Source organism: Alosa alosa, chromosome 3 (genome assembly GCF_017589495.1).
Source record: "Alosa alosa isolate M-15738 ecotype Scorff River chromosome 3, AALO_Geno_1.1, whole genome shotgun sequence".
NCBI lineage: Eukaryota > Metazoa > Chordata > Actinopteri > Clupeiformes > Clupeidae > Alosa > Alosa alosa.
In genome coordinates this window covers 7,345,110-7,365,445 of record NC_063191.1, presented here as the reverse complement: position 1 = coordinate 7,365,445, position 20,336 = coordinate 7,345,110, and the positions used below count along the sequence as shown (strand labels likewise).

General features: G+C 40.3%; 1 protein-coding gene across 1 annotated transcript in view; it reads left to right on the top strand.

Moving 5' to 3' along the window:
• The first annotated feature begins 3,765 nt into the window (after positions 1–3,765).
• The window catches only part of LOC125292680 (nectin-1-like), a 49,518-nt gene continuing 32,947 nt past the window's right edge, over positions 3,766–20,336 (top strand). The window contains exons 1-5 of the mRNA XM_048240085.1: positions 3,766–3,988; positions 4,372–4,497; positions 7,270–7,315; positions 15,153–15,237; positions 19,718–20,056. Of these exons, the coding sequence (XP_048096042.1) occupies positions 15,162–15,237; positions 19,718–20,056 (415 nt within the window). The 5' untranslated portion in view covers positions 3,766–3,988; positions 4,372–4,497; positions 7,270–7,315; positions 15,153–15,161. The remainder of the gene's footprint in view (positions 3,989–4,371; positions 4,498–7,269; positions 7,316–15,152; positions 15,238–19,717; positions 20,057–20,336) is intronic.

Sequence of the window (20,336 nt, the reverse complement as noted above, 5' to 3'; positions counted from 1 at the left end):
TGAGCAATCGATGATTTGAAAATAACTTACTTATCGTTAACTTAGATATCCATCTGATTGTTTCTTGTCCCGCCTCTCCTCTCCTCGCTTGTTTCAGGCTATCAGTCTCTTCTCCACAGTAGGCTACTTTACTCACTGACTCGACTTTATCAGAATTCACAGATTTTACTGGCTGAGTAGCAGCAACCCAAAATGATGGTTCCTGAAGCTCCTAAAGTAAATGCTGTTATCCTAACCAACTAAAACATTTAGCGGCAGCTTTGAAATCTTACGTGAAAATCTAAATTAGGCTATTATGGTCTGGGTCTGGATAGGATCACGTCACGGTCCGGACTCGGACCGCGGTCCGCCATTTGGTCATGGCTGACCTACTGTAACACAGTGATGAAAAGCAGGAGCATATCTGTCAGTGGCGTGAAGTTATGGAGCGCATTGCCAGATGAATTAAAACATAGTAGGAATGTCTTCAAATTTAAAAAAGGGTTCAAAGACATGACACTAGCTAAGTACAGACATTTAGTAGTATTATTCTGTGAGAATGTTGATAATGGTGATTATGATGAGTATATAATCATCATTATTTAAAAGTTCCATGTGTAAGAATTTAGGTAAAAATATCCAAAAAAAACAGAGGCCAGAAAGGCCTTCAGTATGCAGATGGACACATTCACAATGTCCGCTGTTATCAACGAGGTGGAACACCACAAATTGAGGACAAACCAATCCGGTGTCGTGGATCTTAATGGGATGCATGTTATCACAAGCAGGTAGTTTACCTTATTTGCTGCAGATGTGACTCTGATTCAATAAACAGGTCTGCAAAAATATGGTGTTGACGTGTCCATAACAAAATCTAACCATATTTTGAGGATTAATAGAAGACGGGACCAAGTGCTGCAGATCCAAGTTCCCACGCAACTTGGGAGAGTGACTAGCCTGTTAAGCAGCTCATGTTGGGGAGGTGGAGAGATATAGCTTCTCTTCGGTAGGCCGATAGCTTACTTATTATTTTGAATGGCTGCTTTAGAAGGAAGAGTTCAAATAAACATGATACAAGTGAATTGAAAAGAAACCATTCCGAGCTCAAATCCATATCACGCATGACATATCTGCAGTTTGCAGACGTAATTTGTTTTGCACTAGACTTCATCAGTGCCCGCTTATGCTATAATTAATTTAAACGTGGGCAATGTAGTAGCCTAGGTCTAATATTGGCGATTTCGAGACTGCATAGCCTATATAGCAAGGCATAGTTTTGAATCGGCACATGATTCGATCTTTAGAAGACATTGGCCATCTCTCGTTCAGCCATCAATAATGCATTGCAGTAGGCTATTATTGCGTTTGTTGAAAAAATGATCATTAGCTTATTTCTGTGAACAGTCTTCTATCCCAAGTTAAACATGGCAAGGTAGCAAAGCTGAAAGTATTCTTGTGTGTGTGTAAGGCGATACGTGATTGAAGGTGTAGCCTTTGCATAGGCCTATGTTGTTGTTTCATCAGTGGAAACCAGATTTAGTTATGTTTTTGTGTGTAGTTATGAACACAAATAAAGGGAACATTTTCGTACACACTCTGATTTCTTTACTGAAAAGTAGCAGCCTATCCAAAGTTATGCCAAGTTAGACCTATGTGTGTTAATGTTTCACTCGGTCAGGATATAGGATGTCACTTCTACAAGGATCCTTTGAACCTTTTTGACCTCTTTAGTTATTTAGTTACTTAGGCTACTCGCAAAAGAAGCATTATAGCATTCGCATAACCGGCGTATTGTCAAACAGAATGGACACAAGAAAAATTCAAAATTGAATGACCGAGGTCCTCCGAAGTCCTCATTGTGACATAGTAAAAGGGGGCGGGGCTTGTGATCGGTCAATTGAAGTCTATGTAACGGATGCCAGCTAGCTTAGCTGTACTTGTGGAACGTTGGTAAACCTCACTCCCTGACGCCTCAAGAGTGTTGCTGGCATGCGAGCCAGAAGCCTGGGCTATTGGCTCAACTCTCAGCACGCTCGCCTCCCGATCCGAAGGTAATTTATTTCTGGGTAATTTATTTCTATTTTGCATTTTACTTGAGAAAAAAACCTAAATTTGCATTATTTCGATAAATTAGATTAGATAGCAGAATTTTCGTAACTGTTTTGATGGACTCGTTTAACCAGAATGCACTGCACGAAATTGAGTCATTAGCTCCACCCACTAACCACGCATGACGCAACCCTCAGCTTCTTTTACCGCTCTCAACCTGCCCTCAACTCACTCAAGTCAACTTGAAGTAAGCCAGCAGACGAATAACCCAACCAAACTCGACTTTTACCCTCTCTGAAGGGGAAATCACCAAAACCCTTGATAAAAGATGACTAGAACCTGTGCAGTATGTGGATGTAAAGACAACAAATTCAGGCCACCGGGAGTTAGTTTTTATAGTTTACCTCAATGCGACCCTGAGTTCTGCACCCAGTGGCTAACTGCAATAAATTTGTCAGTTGACACACCACCAACAGATTACTCCAAAATTAGAATAAACAGCCAGCACTTTCATCAGGAGGACTTCGAGTACTGTTTTTCAGCCCAGCTTTTGGGAAGTGCAGTGTCGCAGGCCAAACAATTGAAGCCAGGTGTGTTACCAAGGAACACTACAGTTAGCAGCTCAACCCCGACAGTCTCCATCCACCCCTGGCTTCCACATCGATCTATGTGAGATGCCGGCCACCTCCACGCCTCAGAGAGTCCAGCGGATTCAGGTAATGTAAAATGGTCAAACTATCTAAAACATCATTTGACTTAGTTGTTGCTTGTTTTGTGTAACTATGGTAAACATACTATGTAGAAAGAAGTTATTATCATGTTATTATTATGAACACGAGCAAAGCAAGCTAATGTTAGCTCATCCTGTGCAGCTGTCGCCTAGCTTGTGACATAGCTAACCTAAGCTAGGTAGCACTAGTCTAGGTACTGCGATGACTGGGTACAGAGAGCATAACACTGAGAGCATAAGAACATGTTGAAGGTGGACATTAAGAGCAAAAAATCCGGAAAGGCATGAAGCTTGGTTAACTGCCTCTATGTAGATGGGTCAGTGATTAATATGGATACCTAGCCTGGCGGGCCATCCTATATCATTGAAATGTATAGTCTGGAATCGACCCATTCACCTCGCTTAATCCAAGGGGCGGGCAGAAAATTGTCTTTCAAACTGCCTAGGCATGCAATAGGCCAGCGCTATGACCATATCCGTATCCGGTCGGCAAAACGGCAAATACATCCTTCTTCGAAAGGAATGACTTAAGTGCATTGTGTTGCTCAACTTTCAAAGAAAAGCACAAGTCCAACTCCTCCAAAGTTGACGCCAACGCCGATTCAAACAACCGCTCTTCGTTCGCCATAGCCACCTTCCTTGTTGTTCACCGTCGCAGGACTATCGTCATCCTGTTAAGCCCACCTTAAGACTCTCTAACAAAATAGAGCGCTGTGATTGGATGACGTCCACGGCGTCAGCCAATAGAAATCCCTATGGCTTGCTACTAGACGTACAGGCTGAGCAAATGAATTTGCCGCCGCTAGGGTGCGTCTAGATTTCTGGCTAATGGATACCAAAAGTTGTTAAAAGATTGGCTCATCACTGCAATGACATTATTCATTTATACCAAATGCAAAACACAACTATACTTAATATACAGTACATTTACACTAATCATGTGTCATGGAATAAAAGGACAATGATTTAACTTCAATGCCTTCTTTTAACAATAAATGTTTAGACAGGCTATATCATGCCATTGACCCAGATGTACGTAGCCTATGTTTATTTGTTTGGTATGTAGTGTTAACTGTGTTGTCTTCCTGCAACAGAGAACCACTGGACCTTCAGAAACCCAGCATTGCTACTTACAGAAGATATGGATACCAGCTTTTCCAGTATCGAGACTTTGGAAGCCACACAAACCACCTTCAAACCAGACACAGACTGTACCTCTTGTAGTCCAAGGTACTAGAACTGTTCAGATTCTGCCAAATATGTGCCACCATCATAGAAAAAAGAGAAGTGTCCTATGTTGGGTCCCAGATGAGGGTCAAGTGGGAGTGTGCAGAAGGTCACAGTGGAACTGGGACATCATGTCCCTCTGAACGTGGAATGCCACAGTCTAACCTCCTCCTTGCTGCTGCCATACTATTTACTGGAAGCACATTCACCAAGTTGGAAGAGTGGGCCAAACTCATCAGTCTTCAGATCTTAAGCAGCAGCACATTCTATGACATACAAAACTCCTACTTGCATCCAGTCATTGAGGCTGAATTTGAACTACAGAAAAGTTGGCAAGACTAAACTGTATATAGTGTTTGTTTGTTTGTTATATTTATTCTTATAAGAAACTGAAGTCGACGTGGAATTCTGCACCACATAATCGATGAACATACATGGACTGAAGGAGGGACTGAGCATAGCTGTCATCACCCACCTCTCACTAGAAAACATGGGGCATTTCAAACACACAGGTCAGTAGTGTTGTCTGCTGAATTTTGTCATGGTCGTTCGATAGTCTAGCTTACTCCCTCACTTGTCTAAGGGGTGTGACCATCCCTTATAAACATTGCGTAGCAAGCTTGGCTATTTTAAGGTTTATATTTCGATGCAGTGGATGGGAGATATTTATGATGAGTCAGATTGTAAGAAATTCAACCATCTACTTTGAGATTCACAAGACCTGGTAGTGGGTCTCAGTTGTGTTTCCAAGACAAAATAAATTACCAAGAGGGCAGAATGTGGTCATTTCCGCCTAAAAAAAACTATCATTCTACTAGGGCTGCACAATTATGGCCAAAATGATAATCACAATTATTTTTATCAATATTGAGATCACGATTATTTATCACAATTATTAATTAATTTTAGTGACAAAAATATTTTTTCCCTAAACATATTGGACTTGATATCTGGCTCACCCAAATCCTTCCCCTCACATTTACTCCCCTAAATTACTGCAAATATAGACTTGACTGTGACTTCCAAACTTCCAAACAACTTCCAAACAAATGTTTTGTGCGTGCTACTTTATTAATATTTGGGGAAACGTTAACGCCCACCGAATCCTCCCAACGCCCCCCATTAGCCACTTAAGCTCTCGTCCTTGTTCATGAGTTTACTGTAATCGCTTAGTCCAGGGGTGTCCAAACTTTTGACTGAAGGGCCACATTGGGTTTTGAAAATTGGCGGCAGGCCACACACAAATAATAATAATAATAATAATAATAATAATAATAATAATAATAATGTTTTGTATTATTTAAATGACAAAGTAATTTTGTTGTAGAAAATTAATTTCTTAAGAAATACTGTTAATTTGATGCTGTTTAATTCATTTATAAATGGTACACTCACTTTAAGACAGCCTATGGCTGTGCCCTCTCACAGTTTATAAATGGTCATTGACATTGTAAACGTTCTCTAAGAAGAGTGTAAAGCAGTTTGCAGTAGCCTAAAGTTAACCACAACGTCGTCTATCGCTGGGAAAAAAATAGCGAAGTCCCTATGATAAACTAATAAATGCTCGGTGGGCCGGATTAAAGTCGTGGCTGGCGCAGTTTGGACACCCCTGGTTTAGTCATTCGTTGATATGTAAAACACTGACGTGTAGGCTACATTGTCATTATTCACTCGTTTTGAGTAGGCTGTGTCTTGAAACGCATATGCATTGTAGGTTGCACATGTAGCTTATAAAATACATGAATAAAATTCACGGATCCCGCCGTTAAGCTAACTCTTATTACAGTATAGGCTATCGGAGGAAGCAAACAAGGACTAAAAGTTAACGGATAAAAAGGCATGTGTGGTTTACGTTGTGATGTGTTTCACAGTATGAGTTGAGAGCCCTGCTTTGCTTATATTTTTGGTTAACTTAACTTGCCTGAAATTCGAAATATTTTTCTGCTGTGCCACACGTTTGATTTTTGATCGTCGTTTATTGTATAGTCTAACTAGCCTACTAATAGTTAACATAATGCTACTAGTCCACAGTGCATCCAAGCTGAGCAGTGCATCAGGCTGAGCAGTGCAGGGAACAGCTGTCATTGGTAGGCTGCATGCAGGCACATGGTCAGACAGGTTTAAGGAGCGCTTGATTTGTTTTGTAGCGGAGCGTTCTATCGGTTGCCAGGTTGGTTCTATGGGTAGAGCACGCATTTTTAATATCGCGCAAATTGATCGTGTTTATATTGTATCTGTACTTGTACTCTGCACAATGACAGTTTAATCTAGTCTTATCTAAGCCAGGGTTGCCAGATTGGTTTTGCAATCTATTTTGCGGGAAAAAATGGGTTTGGGCGGGTGGATAAAAATTGGGCTGGTTTCGGATCAGTTCGGCGCAGAGGAGGCTTCTATAAGACTACAGGTGAAGCAGTAGCCTGGAAACCAGACTCTCTGCGAAGTCAGAGAGTCTGGTTTCCAGGCTACTGCTTCATCTGCAGAGAGTCTGGCATAGATCCATAGGCAAACGTTTATTTCCGGGTGGGAGGGCACAGTTTGAGGTTTAAAATCATTGGAGTTCCTTTGAACTGCTTTGAACCAATCATAACAACCGGCGTTTCGTCATACAGAGAAGTTTCTCTGCATCACGCCCATAACAAGCAAGCGCGCATCTTGTCAGCAAACAGTCACACGTTTCATCTGCGTAACTCTTGCCAAAATGCATCATATGGTGTTTTGTGAATGTACCCAAGTCAAACTTTCATATAAATGCATAAGTACGTCCAAACTTGAAAAAACTAAGAAGTCTATCTCTCCTCTTCCCTTAAGTGAAGCATTGAACAGTTCAATGCCCCTGGGGACAAATGACTTCCTCAGTCTGTCTGTTGTGCAAGGCAGCTCCAGCTGATCATGCTCTTCTGCTTTGTAATAGTGCTGTGGAGTGGATGACAATTGTCCAAGATGTTGATCAGTTTGTTCAGGGTCCTTTTATCAGATATTGAAGTGATGCACTCCAGTTCAGCTCCCACTACAGAGCCAGCTTTCCTTACCAGCCTGTCAAGTCGCCCAGCATCCTTCTTCTTTGTGCTTCCTCCCCAGCATACCACTGCATAGAAGAGGACGCTGGCAACAACAGACTGGTAGAACATCCTGAGGAGCTTGCTGCACACGTTGAAGAACAGCAGCCTCCTCAGGAAGTACAACCTGCTCTGCCCTTTCTTGTAGAGTGCTTCATCCATTGGCTCTGATAAAATTAAATTAATGAACACATCCCCTTATTTCCCTTTTTTCTCTTCTGTTTTCAGTGCATAAGGCATTCAGTGGAGCTGCACCTTAAGGCAATAGTAATGGGTGAGTTTCAATCACTGTAGGCCTAATACAGCCTAATTTTTACCCTACACTCAATGACCGCATCTGAATTAAACTTCACTAAACAATTTCCAAGGCTATTTAAAGAGTAGATTTAGTAATTGTGCTTCTTTTGTTTTTGTGTGTACTGTACGTTGTCAATTTCAGATACTAGCAGTCAACCTGCTTACAGTAATGTGATGTATGCTGATATGACTTAATAAATACAAATCACAATGAAATGCATTTAATCTTCGTGTTTTTCTGTTGTTGTAAAAGTCTCTATTGACATATAGGCTAATTTAACATTATGTGCCTAGGATACTAGGACATAGCAATTCATTATAAACGAATGTAGACATATTGCAAAATGCAAAATTAAATAAATTCAAAGATTTTCAAGTAGAGTTTCAATGTAGAAGCAATCATTTGGCATACTTATGGCCTCACTTTGAGTCAGTTTTGGCTACTTTTGGCTGGATTTGGGAAATTTTGGACTCTCTTTGGGATGGTTATGGCCATATTTTGGAATGCCACAAGTGAGTTTTGGCCTCCTTTTGTTTTCATTCTGGCTTGCCTAATTTGGGCCATATATACAATATATGGGCTGTACATCCCTCCAAATCTCTGCCAAAATGGCAGGCCAAATTTGGGCCATAATGAAAGTGCTATCGTGTCAAACTCAAGTTTGCCTTTAGCTTATATTTGGGGTAGGCCTATGAAAATATTTTTTGTAGCCTAGAGCTGGCCCGCCAGTTATGAACGCACTGCCTCTGCAAAGAGTCGCCACCCCTGTTCTATAATCAATGCGATTTTCATGTAATGTCATACATAAATATGCATGTGCTATTGTTGTTATTTTAAATTATTGAAATGTTAGAGTGGGTTATTTTGTATGTCCATATATCCACTCAATATTTTTATGTTGGGCTAGCCTACTGAATGCTGTTCCAAGCGACTATTGACAACAGACTGGTAGTTTAAGTTGATTGCATTATTTTTCAAGCTAATAGTAGAATAGTCTGACTGAGGTCAGTGTAGCCTACTTTTGCGTTCATTTGATTGAATATTGTTTCTGAAATTGAATAGGCTGTCGAAAATGGGTAATTTTAAAGCTTGTTAATGATTTAAGTGTGTTTAAATGAGAAACAAGCCAAACAATTTTGGGCATTTTTTTTGTGCATTCTCGCGGTTTTTGACGAGGTTTTGGGCTGGAAAACCTTGCTGGCATCTGGCAACACTGATCTAATCCAGTGTTTTTCCACACTGTGCCGGGGCATACTAGTGTGCCGTGAGAGATCATCAGGTGTGCCACAGAAAATTACCCAAATGTCACTCACTGGTCCAGAAAAGCAACTGTTGCATCAAAGAATTTATAACCACATGCTCTCATTGATTGTATGATTGCACTATTTGTGGGCATTGTACAATGGGGGCCCCATATCCAGTATTCACAGAATCATCACATATCCAGTTCATAACAACAATTAAATTAGATATAGTCACCTACAAATGAAACAGAGGGTGCTTGTTTTATTGAGCAGGTCTTGCATAGAAGCCATAATAAGGCCATATCTGTGTATTATTTGAAATTTTAGGCTATGGTATGTTTATTTTTTCTTCACACGGGATGTTAGTGTGCCGTGGGACATTTTAAGTGTCAAAAATGTGCCGTGGCACAAAAAAGGTTAAAAAAACTGCTCCAGAAGATGCTGATGCCTAAGCAATTGAGCCAGTTGTGTGAAAGTATTTTCAAATTAAGAAAACTGGTACGTTTTCTAATCTAATATTGCAAGTCTTGCGATTTGTGTAATTCTCTCATTACAGTTTGCTAATGCATCAGTGGCCTGTGTCATTAATTTCACAATAGCTAGTATTGTTATATAAGCTCTGTATCGAGTGGCCATTTAATAAATATTTATTGAACCGGCAATAATGTTTCACATAATGCTTACAGAAGTGAAAATGACTTAGGATTACAGTCATGTTTATTTACACGACTGAATCAGCTGATTTAGTAATCGCTTTCATGTGGCTGATGACATTTAGATCACTGTCAATTACAGCTTTTTCTGATTGCTTAAGCACATTTTTTTTGCAAAACTCTACACACAAATAGGAAAACCTTTCACCCAATCAGCAAAACATTGTAGTTCTCTTGCAAAAGCTAACACACCTTGATTAACTCTTCACATCTTCGTAAAAATTGTGTTTTTGTATCAAACAGTAAACACAAGCCATCACAATAATAAGCACACAATGTGGCAACTACACACTGATAGTATGAATAAAAAACACATCTGGCTTTTCCTTTCTCTGTGCACAAGGTAGACTATGTCAGTTTGAGGTCATACTGTTGTCATAGTTCTGTAAACATACAGGGATCCAAACTTCAAGTATTGGTGTTTATTTACACACATCAAAACAAACACAAGTGTGTTTTTCCAAGTCAAAACGCAAAATAGCAATTTCACTGAGACAAAACAAATCAGTCTACATCGGGTAGTCTCTTTCAAAATTTCGTCTGCATCACATGCAATGTCCTCTAGTCCAAGGCACCGGGGAAATTATATTCTGGAATGCCGTATCCAGGCCTGACATGACAATATCCCCACATGTAGACTGATTTTTTGCCTGTAAAAGGGCTATTTCTTACTCTTCCTACCCTTCCTCTTCCCCCTCCTCGTCCTCCTCTTGCTCCTCGTTGTCCTCTTCCTCTAACTTCACCTCCTGTTCCTTGTCATCCTCTCCCTCTCACTTCTTCACCTCCGCATCCTCTTCCTCCTCCTCTTCCTCCTACTTCTTCACCTCCACGTCCTATTCTTCGGGCTCCTCTAGTTCTTACTCTTCTCCCTCCAATTGTACCCATTGTACATTACCTGTGGCTTATTTATAGTGCTTAGGCCAGGGCTTGAATTATCTTTTTGTCTTTAAGGGGGTCTCTCTATCTCATAAAAAGTTGGCACACCCCACGCATAGCCTAACAAGGCGATACAATGAAATAGCCTAGGGCTAGTGGCTTTTAGCAGTACAGTATATGCACACGGTAGGCCTAGGCTTTACCTTGACACACGACACAACAGACATAGATTTGTCATAGAAATTGATTACTTTTAATTAATTTCAACATATTATTGATTATAATAGTCCATATCTCATTTCAATTTCACAATACAAAGAAATAGACTAAACGATTTAGTCTGTGCCATTCTCAATTTCACAACGTAACTCATTTAAACCAGACCACCGTCTCAGATAGGCTATCCTCAGTGTCAAACACAATAATGCATGTAGTGTAACTTATACACAGGGGAAAAAGCACTAACTGGCAGAAATTAAAAAAGCCAGCCAAACTATGTTCTAGTAGGCTAATGTGTTGAACCGTGGAAAATTAATAGACGAACAATTTTGGAGTTGCATTATGGGCCATAATTTATGGCTTTGTCAATCAACATAGAATGGTGAAGCGCAAGTTCAACAGCAAACAGGACTTTTCAGCACGTATCAAACCACGTAGCCCATTGAACACCTATGCAAATAGACAAAACACTCACATCAAAGCAGGGTGACTTCTTCAGATTTGCGAAAAGCTGTCAAATCGATATGGTTTGCTCATATAGTCTAGTGCTATGGTGGTAAAGTGTCATGCTGCGTTCAAGAGCGTAGTGTAGGTCTACGTCCCGTAGTAGGCTATATTTTATAATTTAACGTCTTTAATGGTAAGAGATCGCACAGGGGTGGATAATGAGCGGTTGTTTAAGATTAAATTACAATGCTAGACACTTTCAGATATGATTTGCTCTCCTGCAGCTGACTCAGACCCAGTAAAACCATTCAGAGCAGCCAGTGAGGAGCCAGAGAGGTCAAACGCCTCCAGCCCTTACTGTGAGTGTGTGTATGTGTGTGTGTGTGTGTGTGTGTGTATCTATGTGTGTATGTGTGTGTTTGAAAAGGTGTGTGTATCAGGTTGTGTGTCCATGTGTGCATGTGTTATAAGAAGGTGAGAGAGTGTACAAGCATGTGTGTGTTTGTGTATGCACGAGTGTGTGTGTCTGTGTGTGTGAGATCAGAGACCTGAGACTTATGGGAGACTCCCTCCAATGACTGACAGGTCAGCTATGAGTGGAATGTGGGGATTGTCGTTAAGGAGTTTTAAATGTGTGTATATGTGTGTGTGTGTGTGTGTGTGAAAGAGAGAGAGAGGAATCTAGAGGCTGTCATAAAATGGCTTCAAGAGGTGGAAAGATCAGTGATTTTTTTCAGTTGTACAGTGAGCCGCCATGTCTCCATCCCATATTAGTCTCGCTTCCCTTCTTTCTTTGTCTCAGGGCCTTCTAGAATGCATCTTGGGTGATCCCATCAGGAGTGGTCAGCCAAGACACATCACTGTTTACACGTCTCCAAGCTGTAAAGCCAGAGACATTGCTGACCACTTGTGTTTAGATTCCGCTACTGCCAGCGTCTCTTTCATTAGAATTCCACTGTCTGGGACGCATCAGAATGCATTAGATTAGTGTTTACACTACAAATGCATCTTAGACCACCTCGGCCAGTGGTTTGAGTGGTCAGACCACCTCGGCCAGTGGTTTGAGTGGTCAGATCACCTCGGCCAGCGGTTTGAGTGGTCAAAACACAATGTGTCCTGGTGATTGTTTACACTACTCATACACTTAGAACCAGGGGTGAAGTGGTAAAAAAAGAGGGTAAACTATAAATATTTTTAGTTTTGCAAACTCAGTAAGTAGTTTTGCTTAATAGTATTAATAGTTTTAGAAATTGTGCTATAAGAATCAAGGTTGTGTTTAAGCATTCAGAAAAAAACTGTAATACACCAATATTTTTAACAGTATCCTTTGCCTTCAACCCTTTTGTGTCAAGGAGAGTGGCAACCCTAAGTCTTTCCTCCTTTTTACCAAATATAATTAATATGACAAATGTAATTAATTATAATTACTAGTTTTCTCTTTGTTCTGCTGAAGAAAATTTTGAGGCATCCAGGTGTTGATTTGTTCTATACACTGACACATAGATTCAAGAGGACCATAGTCGTTTGGGGACAGAGCTAAGTAAATTTATGTGTCATCTGCATAGCTATGATATGAAATCAAATTATTTTGGATTTGTCCAAGTGGGAGCATGTAGAGGTTGAATAATAGTGGCCTCAAGATCGACCCCTGGGGTCACAGCACTGAAACAGCTCTCATTAAAGTCTTCAATGACATACGCCTCAACACAGATTCAGGTAAAACATCAGTCAAGGAAGTTGGTGTTGAGGTAGTTTCTGATGGCAACAAAGAAGCTCCTTTCTTGTGGATATGATTTTAGCCAGTTAATAACTATGCCTGTAAATCCAACCCAATGTTCTAGTCTGTGTAGTAAAATATTGTGATCAACAGTGTCAAATGCTGCACTAAGGTCCAGTAGCACTAGGACTGATGTTTTACCTGAATCTGTGTTGAGGCGTATGTCATTGAAAACTTTAATGAGAGCTGTTTCAGTGCTGTGATTTGCCCGAAAACCAGACTGAAAGTAATTAAAATACCCATTTGATGTTAGGAAGGTGGTTAATTGATTAAAGACTACTTTTTCAATAATTTTGCCAATAAAAGGTAGATTGGACATGGGCCTGTCATTGTTTAGCATGGAGGCATCCAGGTTATTGGCTTAGTGGTTTTAGGAAGTGGCTTTACAACAGCTGTTTTCAGTGACTTAGGAAAAGTACAGACGCTAATTGTGAGGAGGATTTGTTAACTTATCAACAGTTGAAAATAGAATACAAGTGTTATTTGAACTTCTATTGATAATGTTAGAAAAGAAAGACTGTCTTGCTTTGCATATTATTATATAGAGTTGACTAATGACTCAAGTACTTTGGGTGGTGGGATGATGGGGTAGGGATGGTGATGGGTATTCAGGGGATCCTGTGGAGTTTGAGTGGGTGGTGGGATGACGGGGTGGGGATGGTGATGGGAGATTAGGGGGGTTTGTGTGGCCTGGGGAGTTTGATTGGGTGGGGACGTGATTGGGTGTGGGTGGTGATGGGAAATCAAAGAGGTTGGGGTTGAAAATTGATCCAGAGTCTCCATCTGCCTGCTGAAGTTCTGGGAAGTTTGTTGCAGACGCTCCGCTTTCAGCAGGTATTCAAGTAGTGTATTCCATGTTGTTGTGTCTTGTGACAAGGAGTCAACGGAGGTGGGGAGGGGTATTGATACTGATGTTACAACATGACCCTTCCTTTCTGATAGTCTCTAAGCAGTTTTGATAGTTGCTACCTCCTTATGCTCATTACATCCATTTGTTTGCTGAGATTCCAGGGAGTTTGACGCCAGTGATTGAGTCATTTCAGCAGCACCCATCTTATCTTGTCCAGTGGACATGGCTGAGGATTGTTGAGCAGGTTGTTTATGTTTCTCCAAGGTCTGCATTTCAGTGGAGGCTAGCAGGTGGTTACCAGAGGACCCCACAGCAGGGGGGGCTTGGGCATATCTCTGTTTCAGCCTGTGCAGAGTGTTTTGGTTTAGCTGAGTTGTTGATGTCATCAGCAACTCAGCAAAAACTGACCGTGATCCCACTCCTGACAACAAAGTGACTCCACTTCTGTTGGTTGTGGTAGGCAATGTTGACAGGAGCACCACCAACTGCTGTCAACTCAAGGACGGTCAGCCGCAATGATGGCGTTAACGTTAATATCCAGAGCTGCCTGCTGTTGTTCCCTCAGTTGCCTTATTTCATCTGGAGAATATTCTGGCTCAAATAAATTGCCTTCAAATTCTTCGGCATTAAGTTCCTCAGCAACCAAAAAATCAGCATCGGTATCGTCCAATTTTTTTTTTTTTTTTGTGAAGCTACTTTAGTTAGCAGCTAGTTCTAACGTTACTTAGTAGCAAAGATCCTTAATATACATATATATGCTTTATCAACCGTCTCTGTTAGTAGCGTTAGCTGCAGATGTCAACCAAAGAACGATATAATCTACCGGTACTGTCAATCATCTCGCCTCAAGACCCGCCCCCATTCAGAACGTTCAGAATTTGTAGTCGTGTATTTTTATGCCGGTGATTTGATGGCGCTCTCTCCCTCCATCCCTCACACACACATAGCCGACTGTAGGCTATGTCCTCCACACAACTGCATACTCGGTCACCTTCAGAGCATAACAGTAGGCTATGTAGCCTATGTAACACGGAATGTCATGGCAATGTAGGCTAACAACACAGCCTGAACTGCTGATACTCGTAACAGCAACACACACAGGCTCTCTCTCTCTCCCTCCCTTGATAGCCTACTCCTAAAACGTTCTATCCTCTCAATACGAACGTCCTGTTTTGGCATTGTGGCTGGTTCCGTGTCACGGCTCAGTCGTTGAAGTTGAAGTAAATTCGTATCGGCCCATGGATCTGCTCATTTTTCCGATCCCCAGTTATTTTGTCAATATATTGGGCCCGATATCCGATCCTAATTTAGGATTTAGTTTAAAACAGGTCTGAAAAGTTTCAACTGTTTATGTGAATTTAGTTGTTGCAGAAGAAGAAAGAAGAAGAAATGCTAGACCTATTCTTTGAAAAAGCATTCAAATGCACAATATTGAGATTTCAATGGGTACTGTAATCTTTGAAAGGCTACTGTAATCTCACCGGTGAAACATTGCTGCCAAACTCAGGGCCTTTAACTCGAATCGCCCGAGTGCTGCGGAAAAACGCTGAGCGCTGTGAACGCTGAACTTCATAGGATCTGTATTGAAAATAGAGTTGCCAGTGCATGTATTCATTAAATGTGTTTGATGGACTGTGGACACAGGCCCTAATGTCTTTTATGTGTAAAACTTTGTTTCCTTTCTTAGATCTAACAGATGATGAAACAATATAGGAATGTCGGAAGAAGGATGCTCCTAATAATGTTGCTCTGCCTCCCAAGGACTTTTGAAGGTATCTACAACACATTTACTGTGTATTTGATCAAACATAAACCAATCATAAGCAGCTGAATTCTTGCCAGTTTAATTTTGACCTCAGTTTTTGTATAGCACTTTCAACATCATTTAATAGGCTACATTTCAGAAAGTGGTTCTACTGTAGGTGATGGCTTTGATTCCTGATAGAGTCTGAAATCCTTGTATTTCTATGTCAGATTCACGTGATAGATAAGTTGATTGATGTCACCGTGTTGCTTGATTAACACCAGACCACTATTGAGATTGAAAGTGGTTCTGGAAAGGTTTCATTGACTTAGACTTCCAGAGGCATAACCAGCAGTGAATTTAAACTTATAAATTGGTGCATTAAACTCTTACCAAATCACATCTTTCTTGTAAGCAAAGGTTTTAAAGGCACACTATGCAGGTTTTTTAGCTTAATATGCAAGTTTTTTAGCTTAATTTACCTTCATTTACCAGCTTCAGAGTCATTGGAATGGTTATATGACTTTTTTCGGGTTGAATGGTGGCCGTCTCGCTTCTCCCTAGCACCTGTGAGTGGAAAAACCACACTTGCAACTTTGGGCCGGCGGGCCGGCGGCCTCAGTGTCAGGAAGTATAATGAGTGTAGCAAATTGCTTTACTGCATTCAAATACACATACACGCCAGGCACCGGCTAGAAAAAGGTACCAATGGAGTTTCTCAGACATTCGTCATGACAGAGCAAGCAAAAAATAAGCAAAAAACGAAAAAACGGTAAGGAAATTGCTAATACTGCATAGTTTACCTTTAAATGCAGTTGTACTGCATTCAAAAAAATACACTTTATGGGCCCTATCATGACAGTCAAAAGTGCATCGTCACTCGTCAAAAGCTTATTCAAATTTAGTAGGATGTCCAGTCCACATTGGGAACGCTGGTGTGCGTTCATGGATGATAGAAGGATGGTGCGTTGTGCACCCGCCAATATGACTGTTGACAATGCGCTCTTAAAACTAGATGTACCGCATAGAGGTACAAAATATGACCACCGCTCAGTCCTGTACATCCGTTCCGTGAAAATAAATCACACTTCAATTTGTCTCCATATTTTACTCCATCCCCCACTCTTGAAACTTTTGTGTATGCTTGTTTGGCATGCCTGAGTGTGTGTGTGCGGCTGCACAGAAAGTAGCCTACTGGTGCTGAAAAGGTGAATAGATTGTAGAATAGCCAAAGAAGATGTAGCATTGTTATAAAACCTTTAAAATCTCTAAACAATCACAAGTAGGGCAGTTCATCACAGTTCATCCATTGCAACTGGATTAATGAAAGGTCAATTACACCTGTAGGCTACATTGTATTTGGGAAAAGCAAAAGGTATCAGCATAATGTTATTTATTTATTCATTTATTTATTTATTTATTTTTATGTATTTATAAACAAAAACATCTCTGTCAGTTCCATGCCGTTTTCAACAGCTATCAAAAACAAAAGGTCATTTTTGGATGGATGGATTTTTTGTGAATGTTTCTTCTTCTACATAAGATTTTAGTCATCTTTAGTTCATGTAATACTTTATTGTCAATGCACAAATTAAGTAACCTTAGTCTGAAACGTTATTGTTAATGCACAAATTAAGTAACAGTAGTCTGAAACGAAATACTGTTTTACATCTAACCAGTGGTGCAAATAACTGACATGTCCAAATGGGCCTTGATGAAATGCGTCGCTAGACTGTTATTACACATTTTAACGGGCCAAAGTTGAAGAGCTTTTGTCCGTTATTGTTAAAATTAAATATAGGCTGATTCATGTTCCCTTGCATTGTATAACTGAGGTCCATGGCTAGTCTGGCTTTCATCAGACCAAGCTCAATCTTTTAAGAAATCAAAAAATAAATAGCGGGCAGATCAGGCTGGGTTCACGAGCCTAGTCCATAGGCACCGATATTGTTTAATTTTCGATTGAGATATACACGCTCTGGCTATTCAAAATGCTAAAATGCATCAGGGAGTTATGACAAAACTGTAACTAACAAACTAGATCCTAATAGAAAGCTGTTAGCTTCCCTAAGCTACAGGTAGGATTATAAGGTAGGCCTATTTACAACATAAATTGTCAATAGGCTATGCTGAACGACAAAATAAAATCTCCTTTGGAAACCAACGGCTTCGCCTTACAGTATCAAAGGGGACTTAAACTGCCATATCGTGGCGAAAAGTTGTAATAAAATTCACGCAGCTCCATGAGTCAAGGAAAGCGCGAATGAAGTAGCCACTTCTAAATGGGACCCACTACACAGTAGCTTAAGGTGTGTTGCTAAAGCAGCCATAATGAAATGAAGGTGTCATGATGAATATTTATTTTGGCTTTCTTTTAATCCTACTGAATTTGTAATTATGTATCGGCCGTTCTAATACCGATAGTATGTGGGTGCCTGTGTGTGTGTGCATGTGTATATGTGTGCCCCGCCATCTACAGACCAATGAGTGTACAGTCACTAAATGTACACATAACCTAATTATTTTAGACCCCCCCATGGATGAAATTCTACGAAACTTGGCATACCCCCAGAGAATGCCAGGTCAATCATACACATAAAATTTGGTGCAGTTCTGAACATCTTAACTGAAGATAGGGGCGATTAAAGCAGAATAATATTGCATTTTCATTTTTTACCCAGGGGGGGGGGGTGCAAATCACAAATGAGTGATTATGGGCCAGGTTGATGTGGGTTCAGGTAGTTATTTAGGAAAAACTGTTTTTTTTTCGGGGGGCCCAGCACAGGGGTGGGGTGGTGTTTATGCACATGTGTGCACATGGAATGGGTTAACATGACCCCTGGAGGCAAAACATCACGGAAAAAATTGGTCATCCTAGGCCCTCACGGTTCTCAAGATATTCACAGAAAACTGTGTCTGCCCTACCCTCCTTTCGGGGGTCCAGTACAGCGGGGGCTACAGATCAAAACAAAACCGATGGTTCCATGCTATCCATGTGGGGTTACATGCCCACCAAGTTTCATGTACCCGGTCATTCAGTGTCCCGGGAATCCTTGTTGGTGTCACGGTCACTAAATGTATACATAAATTATTTTATTGTAAGGCCCCATGAGCGAAAGTTCACAAAACTTGGCATGCATTGGAGGGTGTCATAATGATCCTACACTTTCAATTTTGTGCAGTTTTGACCATGTCAGCCAGAGATATTGTGGTGAAAACACCTCATTTTTTTTTTTTTAATTTTTAACTAGGTGGCTATACATGAAATAAGTGGTAATGGGATGGGTTGACATGCCCCTTAAGACCAACATACAAAAAAAAGGTGGACCTCCTAGGCCCTCACGGTTCTCGAGATATTCACAGAAAACTGTCTCCGGCCACCTACAGGCCAGTTGGTGTATAGTAACATAAATTAATTTATTGTGTGGCCCCATGAACGGAATTTTAAACTTGGTGTGCATTCAGAGGGTGTCATAATGATCCTACATTTCCAATTTTGTGCAGTTTTGACTATGTTAGGTCACAGATACCTGCGATTACAACACCTCATTTTTACTTTTTGTTTTTAACTAGGTGGCACTATACATGAAATGAGTGGTTATGGAATGGGTTGACATGGCCCCTTGAGATCAACAAACAAAAAATGGTCCTCCTAAACCTTCACGGTTCTCAAGATATTCACAGAAAACTGTGTCTGCCCTACCCTCCTTTTCGGGGTGCAGTCCAGCCAGGGCTACAGATCAAAACGAAAAACGATGGTTCCATGCTATCCTTATGGGGTTACATGCCCACCAAGTTTCGTCTATCCCGATCTTTCAGTGTCCCCGGGAATCCTTGACGGAAAATTTGGACATCGAAAAAAAAAAAAAACCCTGGGCATTGTTTAAAAATAAACATGCAAAATAAGAAAATATACTTTGCCCCGGTGGAAAGCGAGTTTTGCGCCCTCATGCCGGATAAGTGTTTTGGATCCTGGGTTTTGCTAACTTGGAAACAGGCATCAATGGACTCCTTTCCAGATGGACCTGCTGAGCAAATTCAAAAAGTCTGGATTCACCTAGGCTAGTCGGCATTCCCATAACGACTAAAAATATAGCCACATTGTAGAAGTAAAAAAATCTGTCAGATTATAAGTATAATCATTAACTATATGTTCCACTCTCATTTCTCAATAAATGGCAGCAACATTTTATTGAATGTGTACATTTGTGAGTATGCATTTAATGGTATGCATTTAATGGAGTGGAAATGGAATAACCATTTATTATTTATTTGGAAAAACTAACAGAAAAACACATCTTATGATCATATAATAGCCAGTTATTTGCTTTAACAATAGCTAGCAGTAGATGGTAGAAAATATCAGTGAAATGGTGGCATCCCTGCTTAATTATGTTTTAATGCTGTTACTGTATGTTAATTAATTATATGGTGACAATGTGAAAAATATAGATTATTGGAGTTTAACTGGTGTTCACTATGATGTTTTCTTATTTCTTTAATTTCAGCAACTGTTCAAGTGGATGACAGTATTCAAGTCATCATTGGAGATGGTGTTGACTTAATATGCAAGCCAAAGCATGCTGATAAAATCATCCAAATTGTATGGATGAAAAGAAGAAATGGAACTGAAATCAAGATATACACAATTTTATGGAATGGGGACATTATCCCGGAAAATGTCAATGGACTCAAAGAACGTTTGAGATTTGTTGGTAATGCAGTTGAAGGTGTGGGAACGATACACTTAGAAAATGCAAGAACTACTGATGAAGCAGTTTACATCTGCAGATTAATATTATTTCAAAGTAAACATGTCAGCAAAGGAATCCAGCTCCAGGTTCAAGGTAAAATTAACCTGTTTTAATTTTTCACACTTTAACATGCTAGATTGTGGACTATGAGGTACACTATGAAATCCTGCATGATGTCACTTCTGTTTATGTTCAAAGTAAATACCAAAAAAAACAGAGCAAGCTCACCCCTCCCCCCATGTAGTAACGACACATCATTATATCATTGATTCCAATGGGAAAGACAGCCAGTAGTCACTTGTTACATCTAGTTATTAATTCAAAGGACATTCAATCCTTATACTAATACAACGGTTATGAAGAAATATGTACA